This window comes from Bufo gargarizans, chromosome 6 (genome assembly GCF_014858855.1).
Source record: "Bufo gargarizans isolate SCDJY-AF-19 chromosome 6, ASM1485885v1, whole genome shotgun sequence".
Lineage (NCBI taxonomy): Eukaryota > Metazoa > Chordata > Amphibia > Anura > Bufonidae > Bufo > Bufo gargarizans.
The window spans coordinates 345,881,105-345,903,843 of NC_058085.1; the positions used below are offsets into that span (position 1 = coordinate 345,881,105).

Consider the following 22,739-nt stretch of genomic DNA (forward strand, 5'->3'; position numbering starts at 1 on the left):
AGTGGCGACTCTAGGAACAATATATAGGGGGGGCACAAACATACCACAGTCAAAAATGGGGGGGCACAAACAAAATAAGTATATATCAATAAGATTACAAAATACGAGTGAATTGCGATATGCAGGGATACAGTTATAATAAAGCAATTTACTTACAAAAGAAGCTACTCAGTCGTCTGCTGTGCCGTCCTCTGCTTGCTTCCACGTATTCTTTCCCCTTCTTTCTGTCTCTCGTCAGTGCACAGGCACACTGTTATGGTGGATCTGTGGAAGACACACTGTTATGGGGGCATCTGTGGATGACACATTATGCCTCTCATATCAGCCCCCATATCAGCCCTTATGCCTCATTAGCTCCCATATCAGCCCTTATGCCTCATTAGCCCCCATATCAGCCCTTATGCCTCATTAGCCCCCATATCAGCCCTTATGCCTCATTAGCCCCCATATCAGCCCTTATGCCTCATTAGCCCCCATTATGCCTCTTATTAGCCCCCATATGCCTCCAATTAGCCCCCATATGCCTCCTATTAGCCCCCATATGCCTCCTATTAGCCCCTATATGCCTCCTATTAGCCCCCATATGCCTCCTATTAGCCCCCATATGCCTCCTATTAGCCCCATATGCCCCCATATGCCTCCAATTAGCCCCCATATGCCTATTAGCCCCCATATGCCTCCTATTAGCCCCCATATGCCTCCAATTAGCCCCCATATGCCTCCAATTAGCCCCCATATGCCTCCAATTAGCCCCCATATGCCTCCAATTAGCCCCCATATGCCTCCAATTAGCCCCCATATGCCTCCAATTAGCCCCCATATGCCTCCAATTAGCCCCCATATGCCTCCTATTAGCCCCCATATGCCTCCTATCAGCCCCCATATGCCTCCTATTACCCCATATGCCTCCTATTAGCCCCATATGCCCCCATTTGCCTCCAATTAGCCCCCATATGCCTCCAATTAGCCCCCATATGCCTCCAATTAGCCCCCATATGCCTCCAATTAGCCCCCATATGCCTCCTATTAGCCCCTATATGCCTCCTATTAGCCCCCATATGCCTCCTATTAGCCCCCATATGCCTCCTATTAGCCCCATATGCCCCCATATGCCTCCAATTAGCCCCGATATGCCTCCAATTAGCCCCCATATGCCTCCTATTAGCCCCCATATGCCTCCTATTAGCCCCCATATGCCTCCTATTAGCCCCCAAATATGCCTCCAAATGCCCCATATGGCTCCAATTAGCCCTTATATGCCTCCTATTAGCCCCCATAATGCCCCCAGCAGCCACATTTTTTATAAAATAAAAAATAAAAACACTTACCTCTCCTGTTCCTGGACGGACGCCGCCTGCCATTTTCTTCTCAGTCGACTGTGCTCTAACTGGCGCGCACAGCGTGAGGTCACAGAGCGACCTCACGCTGTGCGCAGCCCTGCACAGCCGACAGCCGAGGACCAGGAAGTGGTGAGTACAGAGCGTTCACCACTTCCTGGTCCTTCGGTACTAATGAGCGCTTCCATAATGGAAGCGCTCATTAGTATTCACCTGGGAGAATTAGCGGGGGGGCACCCGGGGGGGCAAGGGACAACATAGGGGGGGCAATTGCCCCCCCTCGCCCCCCTCTAGCGACGCCACTATAACTGTTCCACTTTCCTTTTATCCAACTTTTCTCTAAATCTCACCTTGATGTTATTGACAGAATGTTTAAATCTTCATTGTCTAGTTACATAGTTAATACGGTGGAAAAAAGACATAAGTCCATCAAGTTCAACCAAGGGATAGGTGGGGATGCGAATCCCAGAAGGAAGTGAGACTCAGATTTCTACACGTTTTCATAAGCACTAATGTAATTTACTTTTAAGAATTCATCTAAACCCTTTTTAAAACTGTCCACTGTTCCTGCTGTGACCACTTCCTGAGGAAGTCTATTCCACAGATTCACAGTTCTTACAGTAAAGAAGCTTTGGCGCTTCCGGAGACTGAACTTTTTCATCTCCAGTTGGAGGCAGTGCCCCCTTGTGTTTTGAGCGAATTTTACATGGAACAGTTTTTCACCGTATTTTTTGTATGGCCAATTTATATATGTGTACAGGTTAATCATGTCGCCCCTTAGACGTCTCTTCTCAAGACTAAGTAAATTCAATTCTTTTAATCTTTCTTCATAACTAAGACCCTCTATGCCCCTTATCATTTTAGTTGCTCTCCTCTGTACTTTTTCCAGCTGCAGTGCATCCTTTCTATGGACTGATACCCAGAACTGAACTGCATATTCCAGATGAGGCCGCACCAATGCTTTGTAAAGTTGTAGTATTACATCCCTGCCCCGCGAGTCCATGCCTCGTTTAATGCATGGCAATATCCTGGTGGCCTTAGAAGCAGCTGATTAACATTGTATGCTGTAATTGAATCTACCATCCACAAGGAATGTGGTAGTATGAGCCTTATCTTAAAGGAGTTGTTGAGGATTTTGATACTGAAGACCTATCCTCGGGACAGGTCATCAATATCAAAAAGGTGGGGGTGCTGGACCCCTGCCGATTTGATATCGATGGACTATTCTTACAAACATCAAAGTCCTGGACAACCCCTTTAAAAAGCGAAAAACAGATCTGTCAGATACCTGGCAGAGTAGACAAGTTTGCCACAAATGCTGCTGGCAGCTGCCACTAGGAAGAGTAGATATGTTTTATTATTTCCATTGCGTTCAATAAAAGTACAAGTGCACAGTATGAGCAGTGAGCTCCACCTGGTGGTGGATGCAGGCAGCCAGAATACTTTCATAGTGTTTATCAGGGGCCGCACTGCTTGAATATTATGTGTGGCACTGTTTATAGGGGTACTCTCCTGGCAGTTGATGACAGAGGGTTAGCAGATACACTGGCTGTTGTTGTGGAGACATGACCTGCTACTATGGGTGCTGCCTGAGAATGATTGCAGTACATTTGTATCTGTACCTTTCCAGTCTCCGCTGTCTCCTTTTCAATCAGCTTTTGTCCTTTTTCAGTTATCTTCTCATCTTCTCCCTTGTTCTTTGCTACTTCCTTCAGTGACCTCCTTAAACTGCTATTCATACTGAATCACATAGTTGCAGGTAGAGAAGAAATCATAAATTACAGATTAGATGGCGTGCATAATCTATGCCATAATGTAAATTACAAATCCATCAAACTTTGTGTCCTAAATCAGTCAGACTCACCTGCTAAGCTTCCTCCTGTGTAGACTGTTTTCTCTCTTAAGTGTCATTGTCACAATGTCTTCTGCTACTTCGGGGGCTTGTTCTACGGGATCTTCACCATCATCTTCTTCTGTATTGAGTAGTACTGCAAGAAAGACCAAGAGAAAATCAGATGAAGACTCAAAACTATACAACAATTTGTTGACCTTATGGAGTCAACTACTCAACCACCACCAGTGAGATGTATGGCATCAATCATAGAGCCTTTGAAGGGCCAAGCAAGGAAAAATTTTCATCAACCGAGTAAATAATCATATAATAAATTATTTTAAATTTTAGGTTTCGACTACTCTCACAACATATACAACTGAAATGATACGCTTAAAAACAGGAGGGGGCAACCATCAGATCAGTGGTGGTCCTACCACTGGGCCTGCCACCGATCACAAGAACATGTGACCTGTGCCCTCTACAGGCCCCCTGCTCCCCTGAAATGACTGGAGCGACTGGTTGCACATGTCAACTCCATTAGTTTCTATAGGTGTCCTGGAGATAGCCGAGTACAGCGCTCCACTATCTCCAGAACTCCCATAGAAATGTATGGAGTCTTTTCAGGGGAGCAGAAGGGGTCCTGTGTAAGGGTCAGCCCCTAGAATTATCAAGTGCAACTCCAGTGATAACATTTTACACAGAATACTATGCCTTCTTCTGGCCACAAAACGTCACTGTGTCTTTAAGAAAGAAAGGAAGTTGTTGTTCCAGAGGATGTAGGAGGAGTTCAAGTTCCCGGGCTTAGAGAGCAGGAGGCTGCGGTCCTTGCAGAGGTGTACAGAGATAGTCTGCTGTTGTGGGACAGAGCTACAGGGACTCTAAAGTGATTTTTCCTGGCTGCTGTGGCACAGGTCAACAGAGACTGCAAAGTGTGTTCCAGAGGAGCAAAGTGTTCAATTCAGAGACCTGTGACAGGACGGGTTACTCCTGTCAGAGCTGGACTATGTGGATTCCAGCACCTGCACTCTAGAGAGAGACAGAGAGAGAAGAAAAGACCGCCCTGGGACAAGAAAGTGACCGGATCAGGAGACAGACTACACCTGCCTTCACGTGCCAGACCAAGACAAGCAGCTACCTGCAGAACTGTGAGTGTGCACCGCTGCTAATCTGTGGTAGGCAGAAACAAAGGAAAACGGAGCTCATGATACCAAAAAAGTAATATATAATTTATTGAAACATGATAAAATAACATGGGTAAAAGACATAAATAAATGATGCCATAGACAAGATTGGAAGCGGAGGACAGAAAAAAGAAGAGACGCCACCCTGGGGGCAAAAACACACGGATCCAAAATACATGGTACAAAAAAATGTATATAAGGTACATGAACATCAAATAAGGAGTCAATGCTCAAGGTCATGTACGGTATGCAGATGATATACAGTACCTGGTGAGCCACCTGTCTAGCGCTAAAACACCTCTGTATGTATCATGGAATCTAGTCATTGGTGTGCAGGCAGCCAGTGCAATTAAGCGTTGTGCTGCAGACCAATGAAACAAAGAAAGGGGATAACGGTAATAGCAATGACCAGAGGGAAACAGCAAAAGACAGGAACTCACCAAAGATAGGAGCCGTGTGCCAGAGCGACCAGGGTGGCGCTACCCCAACGCGCGTTTCGGCGTACCTTCGTCAGGGGGTAGCGCCGTCACTGTGAATTGAGCATAAAAAGATTCCCCCAGCCAATCGGAGAGCCAGTAACTCACTTGTTCCCAGGTGTGTATGAGTGCCGGCGCGCGCAAACCCGATCGATACCGAGTCCAGCCACCCCACGGCCGGCGTCCCGTCGGCACGCCCACATCACGTGATGAAATCACGTGATCGGGTGGTTCCGACGTCAGGACGCACGGGCGTGAGGCGCCGGAGGCGGCCCCGGGTAACGCGCGCACACATCACACTAGGGAAGAGGAGTCAGGAGATCACCATGGGACATAAGCGCAACGGAAGACGAATGTTACAGTATCAAAAATACATCCATATACATGAGTGTGATACACTTTACAAAGAACCATGGTGCATACCATATCATGCATACCATTAACCCAAAGTTGGGTAAAATAGATGAGTGAAAGAGAAGAGGGGAATCAGAGGGAAGGGAAATATGCGTACATGATTGAGACCACCAAAATACAATTTAAGCACAATATAAAAAATCACAATAATCAATAACATAATGAGAGAAATTTATGGAAAGCAGTAGTGTGAGTATGAATGAATAAATAGATGAATAATTGTATCAGATGAGTATACATACAATAAGCGTATTCATACATAGTCATACATAAATAAATAATGTATACATAGTCATATATAAATAAATAAATAATTATATCAGATGAGTATACATACAATAAACGTATTCATACATAATCATAAGGGATACTAGTAATAATACTGAAAAGTAAAAAATAAATGAATGAAAAAATCCAGAAATAAAGAAGTAAAAAGATGAATAGAATAATGGTGGGAAAAGAATCCGGGACTAGACTCACAATAAACGAGATATATATGTGCATATAAAATAGTGAAGTGAAGAATGCCCAATAGACGAGGGGATGACAAATCCCTCAATAAATACATAAAGCGACAATTCATGTAATAGTGAAAAAAAATTATTAAATGAATATATACATGCACATGGAATATATCTACACATATACATGTGCATATATGCATGTGCATATGTGTGCATGTGGTGAGTAATGCAAACTGGAATGTGTGTAATATTTCATATTTTTTATATACAAGAAAAGTTAAATGCTACAGTGTATGTTTTTAAAGCATTGATACTCAAAAGACATAAAGTGCAAAAGTGCAGAGTGCGGAGCAATGGAAAAAGGTATGTGAACAAGGACAAGGGAGGGGGGGAAAAAGGGGGGGGGGAAAGGGGACACGGGGAGAGGGGGGGAGGAAGAAGGAAACAAAGGGGTAAATAAATATATAGACAATTCATGTGTACTAAAGGTCATATACACTGTATATACAAAAAATGTGTGCACTAATGATGTACACAACAATTGCGCATCCGTTGAGTCGAAATATGTGGAAAGGGGTCCCTTCATGAGGAATCAAGAGAGGGAAGAAACATGGCTCAGAGTCCCAAAAAATAAATAATGAAGGCTGGGGAAAAAAATAGGAGAAGGAAAAATAGAATTAGAATAAACTATATAAACAATCTGTTAAAAGAAATAAGGATAAAAATCCACAGTTGTGGATCCAGTGACTACAAAAAGGAAGAAAAACCCAAATTCTCATTAAGACCCTTGGGACGGAGAGTCCCAAGGGTCCAAATCCAGCGGCTCTCTTTTTGAGCTAACCGTTTGGATGTATTACCTGCACGTAGGTCGACTTGTATACAGTCGATACCCCTGACTTTTAGACCTCTAGGATTCCACTCCTGTAATCCTAGAGGTCTAAAAGTCAGGGGTATCGACTGTATACAAGGGATTCTTTTCCCACCATTATTCTATTCATCTTTTTACTTCTTTATTTCTGGATTTTTTCATTCATTTATTTTTTACTTTTCAGTATTATTACTAGTATCCCTTATGATTATGTATGAATACGCTTATTGTATGTATACTCATCTGATACAATTATTCATCTATTTATTCATTCATACTCACACTACTGCTTTCCATAAATTTCTCTCATTATGTTATTGATTATTGTGATTTTTTATATTGTGCTTAAATTGTATTTTGGTGGTCTCAATCATGTACGCATATTTCCCTTCCCTCTGATTCCCCTCTTCTCTTTCACTCATCTATTTTACCCAACTTTGGGTTAATGGTATGCATGATATGGTATGCACCATGGTTCTTTGTAAAGTGTATCACACTCATGTATATGGATGTATTTTTGATACTGTAACATTCGTCTTCCGTTGCGCTTATGTCCCCATGGTGATCTCCTGACTCCTCTTCCCTAGTGTGATGTGTGCGCGCGTTACCCGGGGCCGCCTCCGGCGCCTCACGCCCGTGCGACCTGACGTCGGAACCACCCGATCACGTGATTTCATCACGTGATGTGGGCGTGCCGGCGGGACGCCGGCCGCGGGGTGGCTGGACTCGGTATCGATCGGGTTTGCGCGCGCCGGCACTCATACACACCTGGGAACAAGTGAGTTACTGGCTCTCCGATTGGCTGGGGGAATCTTTTTATGCTCAATTCACAGTGACGGCGCTACCCCCTGACGAAGGTACGCCGAAACGCGCGTTGGGGTAGCGCCACCCTGGTCGCTCTGGCACACGGCTCCTATCTTTGGTGAGTTCCTGTCTTTTGCTGTTTCCCTCTGGTCATTGCTATTACCGTTATCCCCTTTCTTTGTTTCATTGGTCTGCAGCACAACGCTTAATTGCACTGGCTGCCTGCACACCAATGACTAGATTCCATGATACATACAGAGGTGTTTTAGCGCTAGACAGGTGGCTCACCAGGTACTGTATATCATCTGCATACCGTACATGACCTTGAGCATTGACTCCTTATTTGATGTTCATGTACCTTATATACATTTTTTTGTACCATGTATTTTGGATCCGTGTGTTTTTGCCCCCAGGGTGGCGTCTCTTCTTTTTTCTGTCCTCCGCTTCCAATCTTGTCTATGGCATCATTTATTTATGTCTTTTACCCATGTTATTTTATCATGTTTCAATAAATTATATATTACTTTTTTGGTATCATGAGCTCCGTTTTCCTTTGTTTCTGCCTATAGCTCGGGAGCTTTTTTGCCGAGTTTTATTTTTTGAGTGTCCCTATCGGGGGTATACTGGACGAACACTGTGTTCTTGCCTCTCCCCCTTTTCCTTAGGGACACCCTGGGTTTACTCCTTGTTTCTTAATCTGTGGTAGGACATAGAGCAGGAGACTTAGTCAGTGCATTGTATAAACATGCCCTGGTTAGCAGGGGCAGACAGGAAAATATTAGAGGAGAGTAGTTTGCATTTGTATGTGTTTATGTGTTTTTGTGGATGCAAAGTTCAGTTATCCTTCCTGTAAATTTATGTAAACCTGTTAACACTGTTCCTGTCATTTATCGATTGCGCCCCTGGTGCATTGGCACAATACTGTTAATCCGATTTTCCGGCCGTTATATTTTGTTCTTTAATAAAGCCGGCATCTGCTTCAGCCTCCTTGTCTGCTGTACTGTATTTAAACCCTACCCTGCGGTCTCTTCCTCATCTGTCCGCTACACCTTCAGAGGGTATGGGGCCCCCGTTCTTGTGAGTAATGGGGTTCCAAGATGTAGGAACCCCACTGATCTGATAGTTATCTCCATCCTTTGGGTAGGGGCCTGGGGGTAACTTTTACCTATGAGAATACACCATTAAACCAAAGAATAGTGAGGTATACATAATCCTGGATCAGTGTGGTATATAAATTGCATATAATAATGCAAATGCTTAAAGAGGACCTGTCACCACTCTTGACATGCCTTTTTTAATAGCTACATCAATTCCCCATGTAATGCCAAATTTATTTAAAGGCAGGAGACTCCATTATGCTAATAAATCTTTCTTTTACTCCCAGCAGCAGAATAGTTAAACGTGTCACAGAAGCAATTTACATAAATATGCAAACAAGGTGTAGTCAGTAGCCAATAGTAACGTATCCAAGGTGATAAATGGCCTCTGCAATCATGTGGACTCCCGTCTTTCTGCTGCTCCCGCAGGAGATACGCATCTATATTTCTTGAGTGCTATATATATATATATATGTTTGAGGATATAGGTTTTGCTGATATTTGTACTCCTTTTTATGCCACCCAGTCTTCTTTTTTCTATCAACTATCAGTGGGTGTGTTTTCGTTCACCTACCCAGCTTCCCCAAGGTCTGTTTTTCTTCTCTCCGTTCCCAGTCTGTTTTCCCCTGTTACTGGGCAGTCTTTCTATTTTTAGCATTCCTATCGCCGCTACTGTTATTTACCTCACAGTCTGTGGTAGCAGCGCCGAGCTGGTGTTACAGCTGCGCACGCTTTTAGTCACCTCAGACTCCGTTCTTTTCAGTCAGTGGCGTTCACGTCTTACTCCATACTCCGCTTCTTCCCCGCTGATTTGCCTAGTCAGCTGTCCACTGCGGTCCCCTAGTGTTCTGACTAGGGATGAGCGAACCCGGACTGTATAGTTCGGGTTCGTACCGAATTTTGGTGTGTCCGTGACACGGACCCGAACCCGGACATTTTCGTAAAAGTTCGGGTTCGGTGTTCGTCGCTTTCTTGGCGCTTTTTGAAAGGATGCAAAGCAGCCAATCAACAAGCGTCATACTACTTGCCCCAAGAGGCCATCACAGCCATGCCTACTATTGGCATGGCTGTGATTGGCCAGAGCACCATGTGACCCAGCCTCTATTTAAGCTGGAGTCACATAGCGCCGCCCGTCACTCTACTCTGATTAGCGTAGGGAGAGGTTGGAGCTGCGACAGTAGGGTGAGATTAGGCAGATTAACTCCTCCAAAGGACTTAATTAATTGATCGATCTGCAGCTGTGGATCATTGAGCTGCTGATACTCAATTGCTCACTGTTTTTAGGCTGCCCAGACCGTTTGTCAGTCACTTTTTTCTGGGGTGATCGGCGGCCATTTTGTGTCTTGTGGAGTGCCAGCACATGCTGCGACCAAGTGCATTTAACCCTTAATGGTGTGGTTGTTTTTTGGCTAATTCCTACATCAGTGTGAAGCTGTCACACCAAGTGCATTTAACCAGCAATAGTCTGGTTATTTTTTGGCCATATACTACATCAGGGGCAAGCTGTCACCAAGTGCATTTAACCCTCAATGGTGTGGTTGTTTTTTGGCTAAATCCTACATCAGGGTGAAGCTGTCACACCAAGTGCATTTAACCAGCAATAGTCTGTTTATTTTTTGGCCATATACTACATCAGGGGCAAGCTGCACCTGTCACCAAGTGCATTTAACCCTCAGTAGTGTGGTTTGTCAAGCTGTCACACCAAGTGCATTTAACCATCAATAGTGTGGTTATTTTTGGGCCATATCCCAGTCTAATTCTGTCAGTAAACGTATACCTGTCATCCAGCGCCTAAATACTAGGCCTCAAATTTATATCCAGCGAAATCTGTCGTTACTGCTGTACTGTTGTGGCTGGTCAAGTTATTTAGTTCCGTCCAAGCACATTTTTTGTTCTGGGTTGAAATACAATTCCCAATTTAGCAATTTCAAAATGTTGTGGTTTCTGCTGTATCAGAGCTATTTGAAATCTATCCCTAAAAGGGTATATCATATTGAAGGTGCACATAGGGTCATTCAGAATAACTTCACACACCCACTACTGTGCATTTCCAAGTCTAATTCTGTCAGTAAACCCATACCTGTCACCCAGCGTCTAAATACTAGGCCTCAAATTTATATCTAGCTAAATCTGTCGTTACTGCTGTAGCTGGGCGAGTTATTTAGTGTCCGTTCAAGCACATTTTTTGTTCTGGGTTGAAATACAATTCCCAATTCAGCAATTTCATAATTTAGTGGTTTCTGCTGTATCAGAGCTATTTGAAATCTATCCCTAAAAGGGTATATCATATTGAAGGTGCACATAGGGTCATTCAGAATAACTTCACACACCCGCTACTGTGCATTTCCAAGTCTAATTCTGTCAGTAAATCCATACCGGTCACCCAGCGCCTAAATACTAGGCCTCAAATTTATATTCAGCTGAATTTGAATACAATACATTGGGCCAAATAATATTTTTGTTGTTAGTGGTGAACGATAACAATGAGGAAAACATCTAGTAAGGGACGTGGACATGGTCGTGGTGGTGTTAGTGGACCCTCTGGTGCTGGGAGAGGACGTGGCCGTTCTGCCACATCCACACGTCCTAGTGTACCAACTACCTCAGGTCCCAGTAGCCGCCAGAATTTACAGCGATATATGGTGGGGCCCAATGCCGTTCTAAGGATGGTAAGGCCTGAGCAGGTGCAGGCATTAGTCAATTGGGTGGCCGACAGTGGATCCAGCACGTTCACATTATCTCCCACCCAGTCTTCTGCAGAAAGCGCACAGATGGCGCCTGAAAACCAACCCCATCAGTCTGTGACATCACCCCCATGCATACCAGGGAAACTGTCTCAGCCTCAAGTTATGCAGCAGTCTCTTATGCTGTTTGAAGACTCTGCTGGCAGGGTTTCCCAAGGGCATCCACCTAGCCCTTCCCCAGCGGTGAAAGACATAGAATGCACTGACGCACAACCACTTATGTTTCCTGATGATGAGGACATGGGAATACCACCTCAGCATGTCTCTGATGATGACGAAACACAGGTGCCAACTGCTGCGTCTTTCTGCAGTGTGCAGACTGAACAGGAGGTCAGGGATCAAGACTGGGTGGAAGACGATGCAGGGGACGATGAGGTCCTAGACCCCACATGGAATGAAGGTCGTGCCACTGACTTTCACAGTTCAGAGGAAGAGGCAGTGGTGAGACCGAGCCAACAGCGTAGCAAAAGAGGGAGCAGTGGGCAAAAGCAGAACACCCGCCGCCAAGAGACTCCGCCTGCTACTGACCGCCGCCATCTTGGACCGAGCACCCCAAAGGCAGCTTCAAGGAGTTCCCTGGCATGGCACTTCTTCAAACAATGTGCTGACGACAAGACCCGAGTGGTTTGCACGCTGTGCCATCAGAGCCTGAAGCGAGGCATTAACGTTCTGAACCTTAGCACAACCTGCATGACCAGGCACCTGCATGCAAAGCATGAACTGCAGTGGAGTAAACACCTTAAAAACAAGGAAGTCGCTCAGGCTCCCCCTGCTACCTCTTCTGCTGCTGCCGCCTCGGCCTCTTCTGCTGCTGCCGCCTCGGCCTCTTCCTCCGCCTCTGGAGGAACGTTGGCACCTGCCGCCCAGCAAACAGGGGATGTACCACCAACACCACCACCAGCTCCGTCACCAAGCGTCTCAACCATGTCACACGGCAGCGTTCAGCTCTCCATCTCACAAACATTTGAGAGAAAGCGTAAATTCCCACCTAGCCACCCTCGATCCCTGGCTCTGAATGCCAGCATTTCTAAACTACTGGCCTATGAAATGCTGTCATTCAGGCTGGTGGACACAGACAGCTTCAAACAGCTCATGTCGCTTGCTGTCCCACAGTATGTTGTTCCCAGCCGCCACTACTTCTCCAAGAGAGCCGTGCCTTCCCTGCACAACCAAGTATCCGATAAAATCAAGTGTGCACTGCGCAACGCCATCTGTAGCAAGGTCCACCTAACCACAGATACGTGGACCAGTAAGCACGGCCAGGGACGCTATATCTCCCTAACTGCACACTGGGTAAATGTAGTGGCGGCTGGGCCCCAGGCGGAGAGCTGTTTGGCGCACGTCCTTCCGCCGCCAAGGATCGCAGGGCAACATTCTTTGCCTCCTGTTGCCACCTCCTCCTTCTCGGCTTCCTCCTCCTCTTCTTCCACCTGCTCATCCAGTCAGCCACACACCTTCACCACCAACTTCAGCACAGCCCGGGGTAAACGTCAGCAGGCCATTCTGAAACTCATATGTTTGGGGGACAGGCCCCACACCGCACAGGAGTTGTGGCGTGGTATAGAACAACAGACCGACGAGTGGTTGCTGCCGGTGAGCATCAAGCCCGGCCTGGTGGTGTGCGATAATGGGCGAAATCTCATTGCAGCTCTTGGACTAGCTGGTTTGACGCACATCCCTTGCCTGGCGCATGTGCTGAATTTGGTGAGGCAGAAGTTCATTCACAACTACCCCGACATGTCAGAGCTGCTGCATAAAGTGCAGGCCGTCTGTTCGCGCTTCCGGCGTTCACATCCTGCCGCTGCTCGCCGGTCTGCGCTACAGCGTAACTTCGGCCTTCCCGCTCACCGCCTCATATGCGACGTGCCCACCAGGTGGAACTCCACCTCGCACATGCTGGACAGACTGTGAGAGCAGCAGCAGGCCATAGTGGAGTTTCAGCTGCAGCACGCACGGGTCAGTCGCACTGCGGAACAGCACCACTTCACCACCAATGACTGGGCCTCCATGCGAGACCTGTGTGCCCTGTTGCGCTGTTTCGAGTACTCCACCAACATGGCCAGTGGCGATGATGCCGTTATCAGCGTTACAATACCACTTCTATGTCTCCTTGAGAAAACACTTAGGGCGATGATGGAAGAGGAGGTGGCCCAGGAGGAGGAAGAAGAGGGGTCATTTTTAGCACTTTCAGGCCAGTCTCTTCGAAGTGACTCAGAGGGAGGTTTTTTGCAACAGCAGAGGCCAGGTACAAATGTGACCAGCCAGGGCCCACTACTGGAGGACGAGGAGGACGAGGATGAGGAGGAGGTGGAGGAGGATGAAGCATGGTCACAGCGGGGTGGCACCCAACGCAGCTCGGGCCCATCACTGGTGCGTGGCTGGGGGGAAAGGCAGGACGATGACGATACGCCTCCCACAGAGGACAGCTTGTCCTTACCCCTGGGCAGTCTGGCACACATGAGCGACTACATGCTGCAGTGCCTGCGCAACGACAGCAGAGTTGCCCACATTTTAACGTGTGCGGACTACTGGGTTGCCACCCTGCTGGATCCACGCTACAAAGACAATGTGCCCACCTTACTTCCTGCACTGCAGCGTGATAGGAAGATGCGCGAGTACAAGCGCACGTTAGTAGACGCGCTACTGAGAGCATTCCCAAATGTAACAGGGGAACAAGTGGAAGCCCAAGGCCAAGGCAGAGGAGGAGCAAGAGGTCGCCAAGGCAGCTGTGTCACGGCCAGCTCCTCTGAGGGCAGGGTTAGCATGGCAGAGATGTGGAAAAGTTTTGTCAACACGCCACAGCTAACTGCACCACCATCTGATACGCAACGTGTTAGCAGGAGGCAACATTTCACTAACATGGTGGAACAGTACGTGTGCACACCCCTCCACGTACTGACTGATGGTTCGGCCCCATTCAACTTCTGGGTCTCTAAATTGTCCACGTGGCCAGAGCTAGCCTTTTATGCCTTGGAGGTGCTGGCCTGCCCGGCGGCCAGCGTTTTGTCTGAACGTGTATTCAGCACGGCAGGGGGCGTCATTACAGACAAACGCAGCCGCCTGTCTACAGCCAATGTGGACAAGCTGACGTTCATAAAAATGAACCAGGCATGGATCCCACAGGACCTGTCCATCCCTTGTGCAGATTATACATTAACTACCTCCCCTTAACCATATATTATTGGACTCCAGGGCACTTCCTCATTCAATCCTATTTTTATTTTCATTTTGCCATTATATTGCGAGGCTACCCAAAGTTGAATGAACCTCTCCTCTGTCTGGGTGCCGGGGCCTAAATATATGCCAATGGACTGTTCCAATGTTGGGTCACGTGAAGCCTGATTCTCTGCTATGACATGCAGACTGATTCTCTGCCGACATGAAGCCAGATTGTCTGTTACGGGACCTCTCTCCTCTGCCTGGGTGCTGGGCCTAAATATCTGACAATGGACTGTTGCAGTGGTGGCTGACGTGAAGCCTGATTCTCTGCTATGACATGCAGACTGATTCTCTGCCGACATGAAGCCAGAATGTCTGTTACGGGACCTCTCTCCTCTGCCTGGGTGCTGGGCCTAAATATCTGACAATGGACTGTTGCAGTGGTGGCTGACGTGAAGCCTGATTCTCTGCTAGGACATGCAGACTGATTCTCTGCCGACATGAAGCCAGATTGTCTGTTACGGGACCTCTCTCCTCTGCCTGGGTGCCAGGGCCTAAATTTATGACAATGGACTGTTACAGTGGTGGGTGACGTGAAGCCTGATTCTCTGCTATGATATGAAGACTGATTCTCTGCTGACATGAAGCCAGATTGTCTGTTACGGGACCTCTCTCCTCTGCCTGGGTGCTGGGCCTAAATTTATGAAAATGGACTGTTACAGTGGTGGGTGACGTGAAGCCTGATTCTCTGCTATGACATGAAGACTGATTCTCTGGTGACATGAAGCCAGATTCTGTGTTACGGAACCTCTCTCCTCTGCCTGGGTGCTTGGCCTAAATTCATGAAAATGGACTGTTGCAGTGGTGGCTGACGTGAAGCCTGATTCTCTGCTATGACATGCAGACTGATTCTCTGCTGACATGAAGACAGATTCTCTGTTACGGGACCTCTCTCCTCTGCCTGGGTGCCGGGGCCTAAATATCTGAGATTGGACTGTTCCAGTGGTGGGTGACGTGAAGCCAGATTCTCTGCTATGGGACCTCTCTCCAATTGATTTTGGTTAATTTTTATTTATTTAATTTTTATTTTAATTCATTTCCCTATCCACATTTGTTTGCAGGGGATTTACCTACATGTTGCTGCCCTTTGCAGCCCTCTAGCCCTTTCCTGGGCTGTTTTACAGCCTTTTTAGTACCGAAAAGTTCGGGTCCCCATTGACTTCAATGGGGTTCGGGTTCGGGACGAAGTTCGGATCAGGTTCGGATCCCTGATACTGAATCTAGATTTTAGTAAGGCTTTTGACACTGTCCCACACAGAAGACTTATCAATAAACTGCAGTCATTGAGCATGGACTCCCATATTGTTGAGTGGATTAGGCAGTGGCTGAGTGACAGACAACAGAGGGTTGTAGTCAATGGAGAACATTCAAAACAAGGTCATGTTACCAGTGGGGCTCCACAGGGATCTGTACTGGGACCAATTTTGTTTAATATCTTCATAAGTGATATTGCAAAAGGCCTCGATGGTAAGGTTTGTCTTTTTGCTGATGACACAAAGATATGTAACAGGGTTGATGTTCCTGGAGGGAAACGCCAAATGGAAAAGGATTTAGGAAAACTAGAAGAATGGTCAGAACTCTGGCAACTGAAATTTAATGTGGATAAGTGCAAGATAATGCACCTGGGGCGTAAAAACCCAAGGGCAGAATATAGAATATTTGACACAGTCCTGACCGCAGTATCTGAGGAAAGGGATTTAGGAGTAATTATTTCAGAAGACTTAAAGGTGGGAAGACAATGTAATAGAGCAGCACGAAATGCCAGCAGAATGCTTGGATGTATAGGGAGAGGTATAAGCAGTAGAAAGAGTGAAGTGCTTATGCCGCTGTACAGAACACTGGTGAGACCTCACTTGGAGTATTGTGCGCAGTACTGGAGGCCATATCTCCAGAAGGATATAGATACTCTAGAGAGAGTTCAGAGAAGAGCTACTAAACTAGTACATGGATTGCAGGATAAAACTTACCAGGAAAGGTTAAAGGACCTTAATATGTATAGCTTGGAAGAAAGAAGTGACAGAGGGGATATGATAGAAACTTTTAAATACATAAAGGGAATCAACTCGGTAAAGGAGGAGAGCATTTTTAAAAGAAGAAAAACTACCACAGGAGGACACAGTTTTAAATTAGAGGGGCAAAGGTTTAAAAGTAATATAAGGAAGTATTACTTCACTGAGAGAGTAGTGGATGCATGGAATAACCTTCCTGCAGAAGTGGTAGCTGCAAATACAGTGAAGGCGTTTAAGCATGCATGAGATAGGCATAAGGCTATCCTTCATGTAAGATAGGACCAGGGACTATTCATAGGATTCAGATATATTGGGCAGACTAGATGGGCCAAATGGTTCTTATCTGCCGACACATTCTATGTTTCTATGTTTCTATCCCGAACCCGAACATTTTCGGGAAGTTCGGCCGAACTTCTCGAACCCGAACATCCAGGTGTCCGCTCAACTCTAGTTCTGACGCCTATTACAGTATCCTTATTCAGTTTGTCCACTGCTTATAGCTTTATCTATTTCTTCTTTCCCATGTCTGCTAGCTATAGCTCAATAGATTGAGCAGCCATTACTAGTGAATTCATGGTGTGTGGGAGACTGGGGTTCTTTCAAAACCATCCAGGATAGACTCCTTAATGTGATATGCCCGGTAACAAGAATCCTGGACCTCTCTGAGACCGCCTCTACCACCGGTGAATCTATTGATCTCCCAACCCTTAAAGGTTGGGCCCAGAAGGCAGTTTGTCTGTTAGGGAATGCCAATGCATCCATTTGTGCTGAAAGGAAGAGGTCAATCCTTATGCGCCTGGATCCACAACTGATCCACCTGGCCACTTCTGACATTCCTCCCCCATCCGATGGCTCTCTCTTTGGAGATAGCTTTGTTAAAGAAATTAACAAATATGTAGGGCTGTTTTCATTCTTAAAAAAGGCTCAGATGTCTTTGAAACATGTATTTTCAAGGACATGTTTTTGGCAGGGCTGGGAAACGAAGTGGCCGATTTTTCCAGCCGCCAACCCCAAGGAAGCCAATATTACCATCCCCCCCCCCCCTTCCCCGTGCAGATAAGTGATAAGTTCCCTCTCCCATCTGCCTCCTATACAACAACTCCTTTTTTCCCCACCAGAGAACGCCCACGGAGGGCAAGAGGACAAAGGGGCTTCTCAAGGTCCAGACCTGCTACAATTAAACAAGTTTCTTCTTCCAGTTTTTTCCCATCTTCCCTTGGAAGGCCGAATCGCTCATTTTATCCACGTTTGGGCTACAATAACCACAGACTTGTGGATTCTAAACACTGTAGTGGGTTATCAAATATACTTCATATGTAGGGATGAGCGAACTCGAACTGTATAGTTCGGGTTCGTACCGAATTTTGGGGTGTCCGTGACACGGACCCGAACCCGGACATTTTCGTAAAAGTCCGGGTTCGGGTTCGGTGTTCGTCGCTTTCTTCGCGCTTTTGTGACGCTTTCTTGGCGCTTTTTGAAAGGCTGCAAAGCAGCCAATCAACAAGCGTCATACTACTTGCCCCAAGAGGCCATCACAGCCATGCCTACTATTGGCATGGCTGTGATTGGCCAGAGCACCATGTGACCCAGCCTCTATTTAAGCTGGAGTCACATAGCGCCGCCCGTCACTCTGCTCTGATTAGCGTAGGGAGAGGTTGCGGCTGCGACAGTAGGGCGAGATTAGGCAGATTAACTCCTCCAAAGGACTTGATTAACTGATCGATCTGCAGCTGTGGATCATTGAGCTGCTGATCCTCAATTGCTCACTGTTTTTAGGCTGCACAGACCGTTTGTCAGTCTCATTTTTCTGGGGTGATCGGCGGCCATTTTGTGTCTTGTGGTGCGCCAGCACAAGCTGCGACCAAGTGCATTTAACCCTCAATGGTGTGGTTGTTTTTTGGCTAAAGCCTACATCAGGGTGAAGCTGTCACACCAAGTGCATTTAACCAGCAATAGTCTGTTCATTTTTTGGCCATATACAAAATCAGGGGCAAGCTGCGCCTGTCACCAAGTGCATTTAACCCTCAATGGTGTGGTTGTTTTTTGGCTAAAGCCTACATCAGGGTGAAGCTGTCACACCAAGTGCATTTAACCAGCAATAGTCTGTTCATTTTTTGGCCATATACAAAATCAGGGGCAAGCTGCGCCTGTCACCAAGTGCATTTAACCCTCAATGGTGTGGTTGTTTTTTGGCTAAAGCCTACATCAGGGTGAAGCTGTCACACCAAGTGCATTTAACCAGCAATAGTCTGTTCATTTTTTGGCCATATACAAAATCAGGGGCAAGCTGCGCCTGTCACCAAGTGCATTTAACCCTCAATGGTGTGGTTGTTTTTTGGCTAAAGCCTACATCAGGGTGAAGCTGTCACACCAAGTGCATTTAACCAGCAATAGTCTGTTCATTTTTTGGCCATATCCCAGTCTAATTCTGTCACTAAATCCATACCGGTCACCCAGCGCCTAAATACTAGGCCTCAAATTTATATCCAGCTAAATCTGTCCCTAGTGCTGTAGCTGGGCGAGTTATTTAGTGTCCGTTCAAGCACATTTCTTGTTCTGGGTTGAAATACAATTCCCAATTTAGCAATTTCATAATTTAGTGGTTCCTGCTATATCAGAGCTATTTGAAATCTATCCCAAAAAGGGTATATAATATTGAAGGTGCACATTGGGTCATTCAGAATAACTTCACACACACCCGCTACTGTGTATTTCCAAGTCTAATTCTGTCACTAAACCCATACCTGTCACCCAGCGCCTAAATACTAGGCCTCAAATTTAAATCCCTCTAAATCTCTCGTTACCCACCGCTGTACTGTTGTTGCTGGGCAAGATATTTAGTGTCCGTCAAAGCACATTTTTTGTTCTGGGTTGAAGTACAATTCCCAATTTAGCAATTTCATAATTTAGTGGTTTCTGCTATATCAGAGCTATTTGAAATCTATCCCTAAAAGGGTATATAATATTGAAGGTGCACATAGGGTCATTCAGAATAACTTCACACACACGCTTCTGTGCATTTCCAAGTCTAATTCTGTCACTAAATCCATACCGGTGACCCAGCGCCTAAATACTAGGCCTCAAATTTAAATCCCTCTAAATCTCTCGTTACCCACCGCTGTACTGTTGTTGCTGGGCAAGATATTTAGTGTCCGTCAAAGCACATTTTTTGTTCTGGGTTGAAGTACAATTCCCAATTTAGCAATTTCATAATTTAGTGGTTTCTGCTATATCAGAGCTATTTGAAATCTATCCCTAAAAGGGTATATAATATTGAAGGTGCACATAGGGTCATTCAGAATAACTTCACACACACGCTTCTGTGCATTTCCAAGTCTAATTCTGTCACTAAATCCATACCGGTGACCCAGCGCCTAAATACTAGGCCTCAAATTTAAATCCCTCTAAATCTCTCGTTACCCACCGCTGTACTGTTGTTGCTGGGCAAGATATTTAGTGTCCGTCAAAGCACATTTTTTGTTCTGGGTTGAAGTACAATTCCCAATTTAGCAATTTCATAATTTAGTGGTTTCTGCTATATCAGAGCTATTTGAAATCTATCCCTAAAAGGGTATATAATATTGAAGGTGCACATAGGGTCATTCAGAATAACTTCACACACACCCGCTACTGTGTATTTCCAAGTCTAATTCTGTCACTAAACCCATACCTGTCACCCAGCGCCTAAATACTAGGCCTCAAATTTAAATCCCTCTAAATCTCTCGTTACCCACCGCTGTACTGTTGTTGCTGGGCAAGATATTTAGTGTCCGTCAAAGCACATTTTTTGTTCTGGGTTGAAGTACAATTCCCAATTTAGCAATTTCATAATTTAGTGGTTTCTGCTATATCAGAGCTATTTGAAATCTATCCCTAAAAGGGTATATAATATTGAAGGTGCACATAGGGTCATTCAGAATAACTTCACACACACGCTTCTGTGCATTTCCAAGTCTAATTCTGTCACTAAATCCATACCGGTGACCCAGCGCCTAAATACTAGGCCTCAAATTTAAATCCCTCTAAATCTCTCGTTACCCACCGCTGTACTGTTGTTGCTGGGCAAGATATTTAGTGTCCGTCAAAGCACATTTTTTGTTCTGGGTTGAAGTACAATTCCCAATTTAGCAATTTCATAATTTAGTGGTTTCTGCTATATCAGAGCTATTTGAAATCTATCCCTAAAAGGGTATATAATATTGAAGGTGCACATTGGGTCATTCAGAATAACTTCACACACACCCGCTACTGTGTATTTCCAAGTCTAATTCTGTCACTAAACCCATACCTGTCACCCAGCGCCTAAATACTAGGCCTCAAATTTAAATCCCTCTAAATCTCTCGTTACCCGCTGTACTGTTGTAGCTGGGAAAGTTATTTAGTGTCCGTCAAAGCACATTTTTTGTTCTGGGTTGAAGTACAATTCCCAATTTAGCAATTTCATAATTTAGTGGTTCCTGCTATATCAGAGCTATTTGAAATCTATCCCTAAAAGGGTATATAATATTCAAGGTGCACATTGGGTCATTCAGAATAACTTCACACACACGCTTCTGTGCATTTCCAAGTCTAATTCTGTCACTAAATCCATACCGGTCACCCAGCGCCTAAATACTAGGCCTCAAATTTATATCCCGCTGAATTTGAATACAATACATTGGGCCAAATAATATATTTGTTGTTGTGGTGAACCATAACAATGAGAAAAACATCTAGTAAGGGACGCGGACGTGGACATGGTCGTGGTGGTGTTAGTGGACCCTCTGGTGCTGGGAGAGGACGTGGCCGTTCTGCCACATCCACACGTCCTAGTGTACCAACTACCTCAGGTCCCAGTAGCCGCCAGAATTTACAGCGATATATGGTGGGGCCCAATGCCGTTCTAAGGATGGTAAGGCCTGAGCAGGTACAGGCATTAGTCAATTGGGTGGCCGACAGTGGATCCAGCACGTTCACATTATCTCCCACCCAGTCTTCTGCAGAAAGCGCACAGATGGCGCCTGAAAACCAACCCCATCAGTCTGTCACATCACCCCCATGCATACCAGGGAAACTGTCTCAGCCTCAAGTTATGCAGCAGTCTCTTATGCTGTTTGAAGACTCCGCTGGCAGGGTTTCCCAAGGGCATCCACCTAGCCCTTCCCCAGCGGTGAAAGACATAGAATGCACTGACGCACAACCACTTATGTTTCCTGATGATGAGGACATGGGAATACCACCTCAGCATGTCTCTGATGATGACGAAACACAGGTGCCAACTGCTGCGTCTTTCTGCAGTGTGCAGACTGAACAGGAGGTCAGGGATCAAGACTGGGTGGAAGACGATGCAGGGGACGATGAGGTCCTAGACCCCACATGGAATGAAGGTCGTGCCACTGACTTTCACAGTTCGGAGGAAGAGGCAGTGGTGAGACCGAGCCAACAGCGTAGCAAAAGAGGGAGCAGTGGGCAAAAGCAGAACACCCGCCGCCAAGAGACTCCGCCTGCTACTGACCGCCGCCATCTGGGACCGAGCACCCCAAAGGCAGCTTCAAGGAGTTCCCTGGCATGGCACTTCTTCAAACAATGTGCTGACGACAAGACCCGAGTGGTTTGCACGCTGTGCCATCAGAGCCTGAAGCGAGGCATTAACGTTCTGAACCTGAGCACAACCTGCATGACCAGGCACCTGCATGCAAAGCATGAACTGCAGTGGAGTAAACACCTTAAAACCAAGGAAGTCACTCAGGCTCCCCCTGCTACCTCTTCTGCTGCTGCCGCCTCGGCCTATTCTGCTGCTGCCGCCTCGGCCTCTTCCTCCGCCTCTGGAGGAACGTTGGCACCTGCCGCCCAGCAAACAGGGGATGTACCACCAACACCACCACCACCACCTCCGTCACCAAGCGTCTCAACCATGTCACACGCCAGCGTTCAGCTCTCCATCTCACAAACATTTGATAGAAAGCGTAAATTCCCACCTAGCCACCCTCGATCCCTGGCCCTGAATGCCAGCATTTCTAAACTACTGGCCTATGAAATGCTGTCATTTAGGCTGGTGGACACAGACAGCTTCAAACAGCTCATGTCGCTTGCTGTCCCACAGTATGTTGTTCCCAGCCGGCACTACTTCTCCAAGAGAGCCGTGCCTTCCCTGCACAACCAAGTATCCGATAAAATCAAGTGTGCACTGCGCAACGCCATCTGTAGCAAGGTCCACCTAACCACAGATACGTGGACCAGTAAGCACGGCCAGGGACGCTATATCTCCCTAACTGCACACTGGGTAAATGTAGTGGCAGCTGGGCCCCAGGCG

The 22,739-nt window shown here is 46.3% G+C and overlaps 1 protein-coding gene across 1 annotated transcript in view; it reads right to left on the minus strand.

The window, feature by feature from the left end:
• The window catches only part of LOC122941130 (ATP-binding cassette sub-family C member 2-like), a 143,278-nt gene that overhangs the window by 22,577 nt on the left and 97,962 nt on the right, over positions 1-22,739 (minus strand). Inside the window, exons 20-21 of the mRNA XM_044298156.1 lie at positions 3,202-3,325; positions 2,960-3,077 (exon numbers count right to left, since the gene is read on the minus strand). Coding sequence (XP_044154091.1) covers positions 2,960-3,077; positions 3,202-3,325 — 242 coding nt within the window. The remainder of the gene's footprint in view (positions 1-2,959; positions 3,078-3,201; positions 3,326-22,739) is intronic.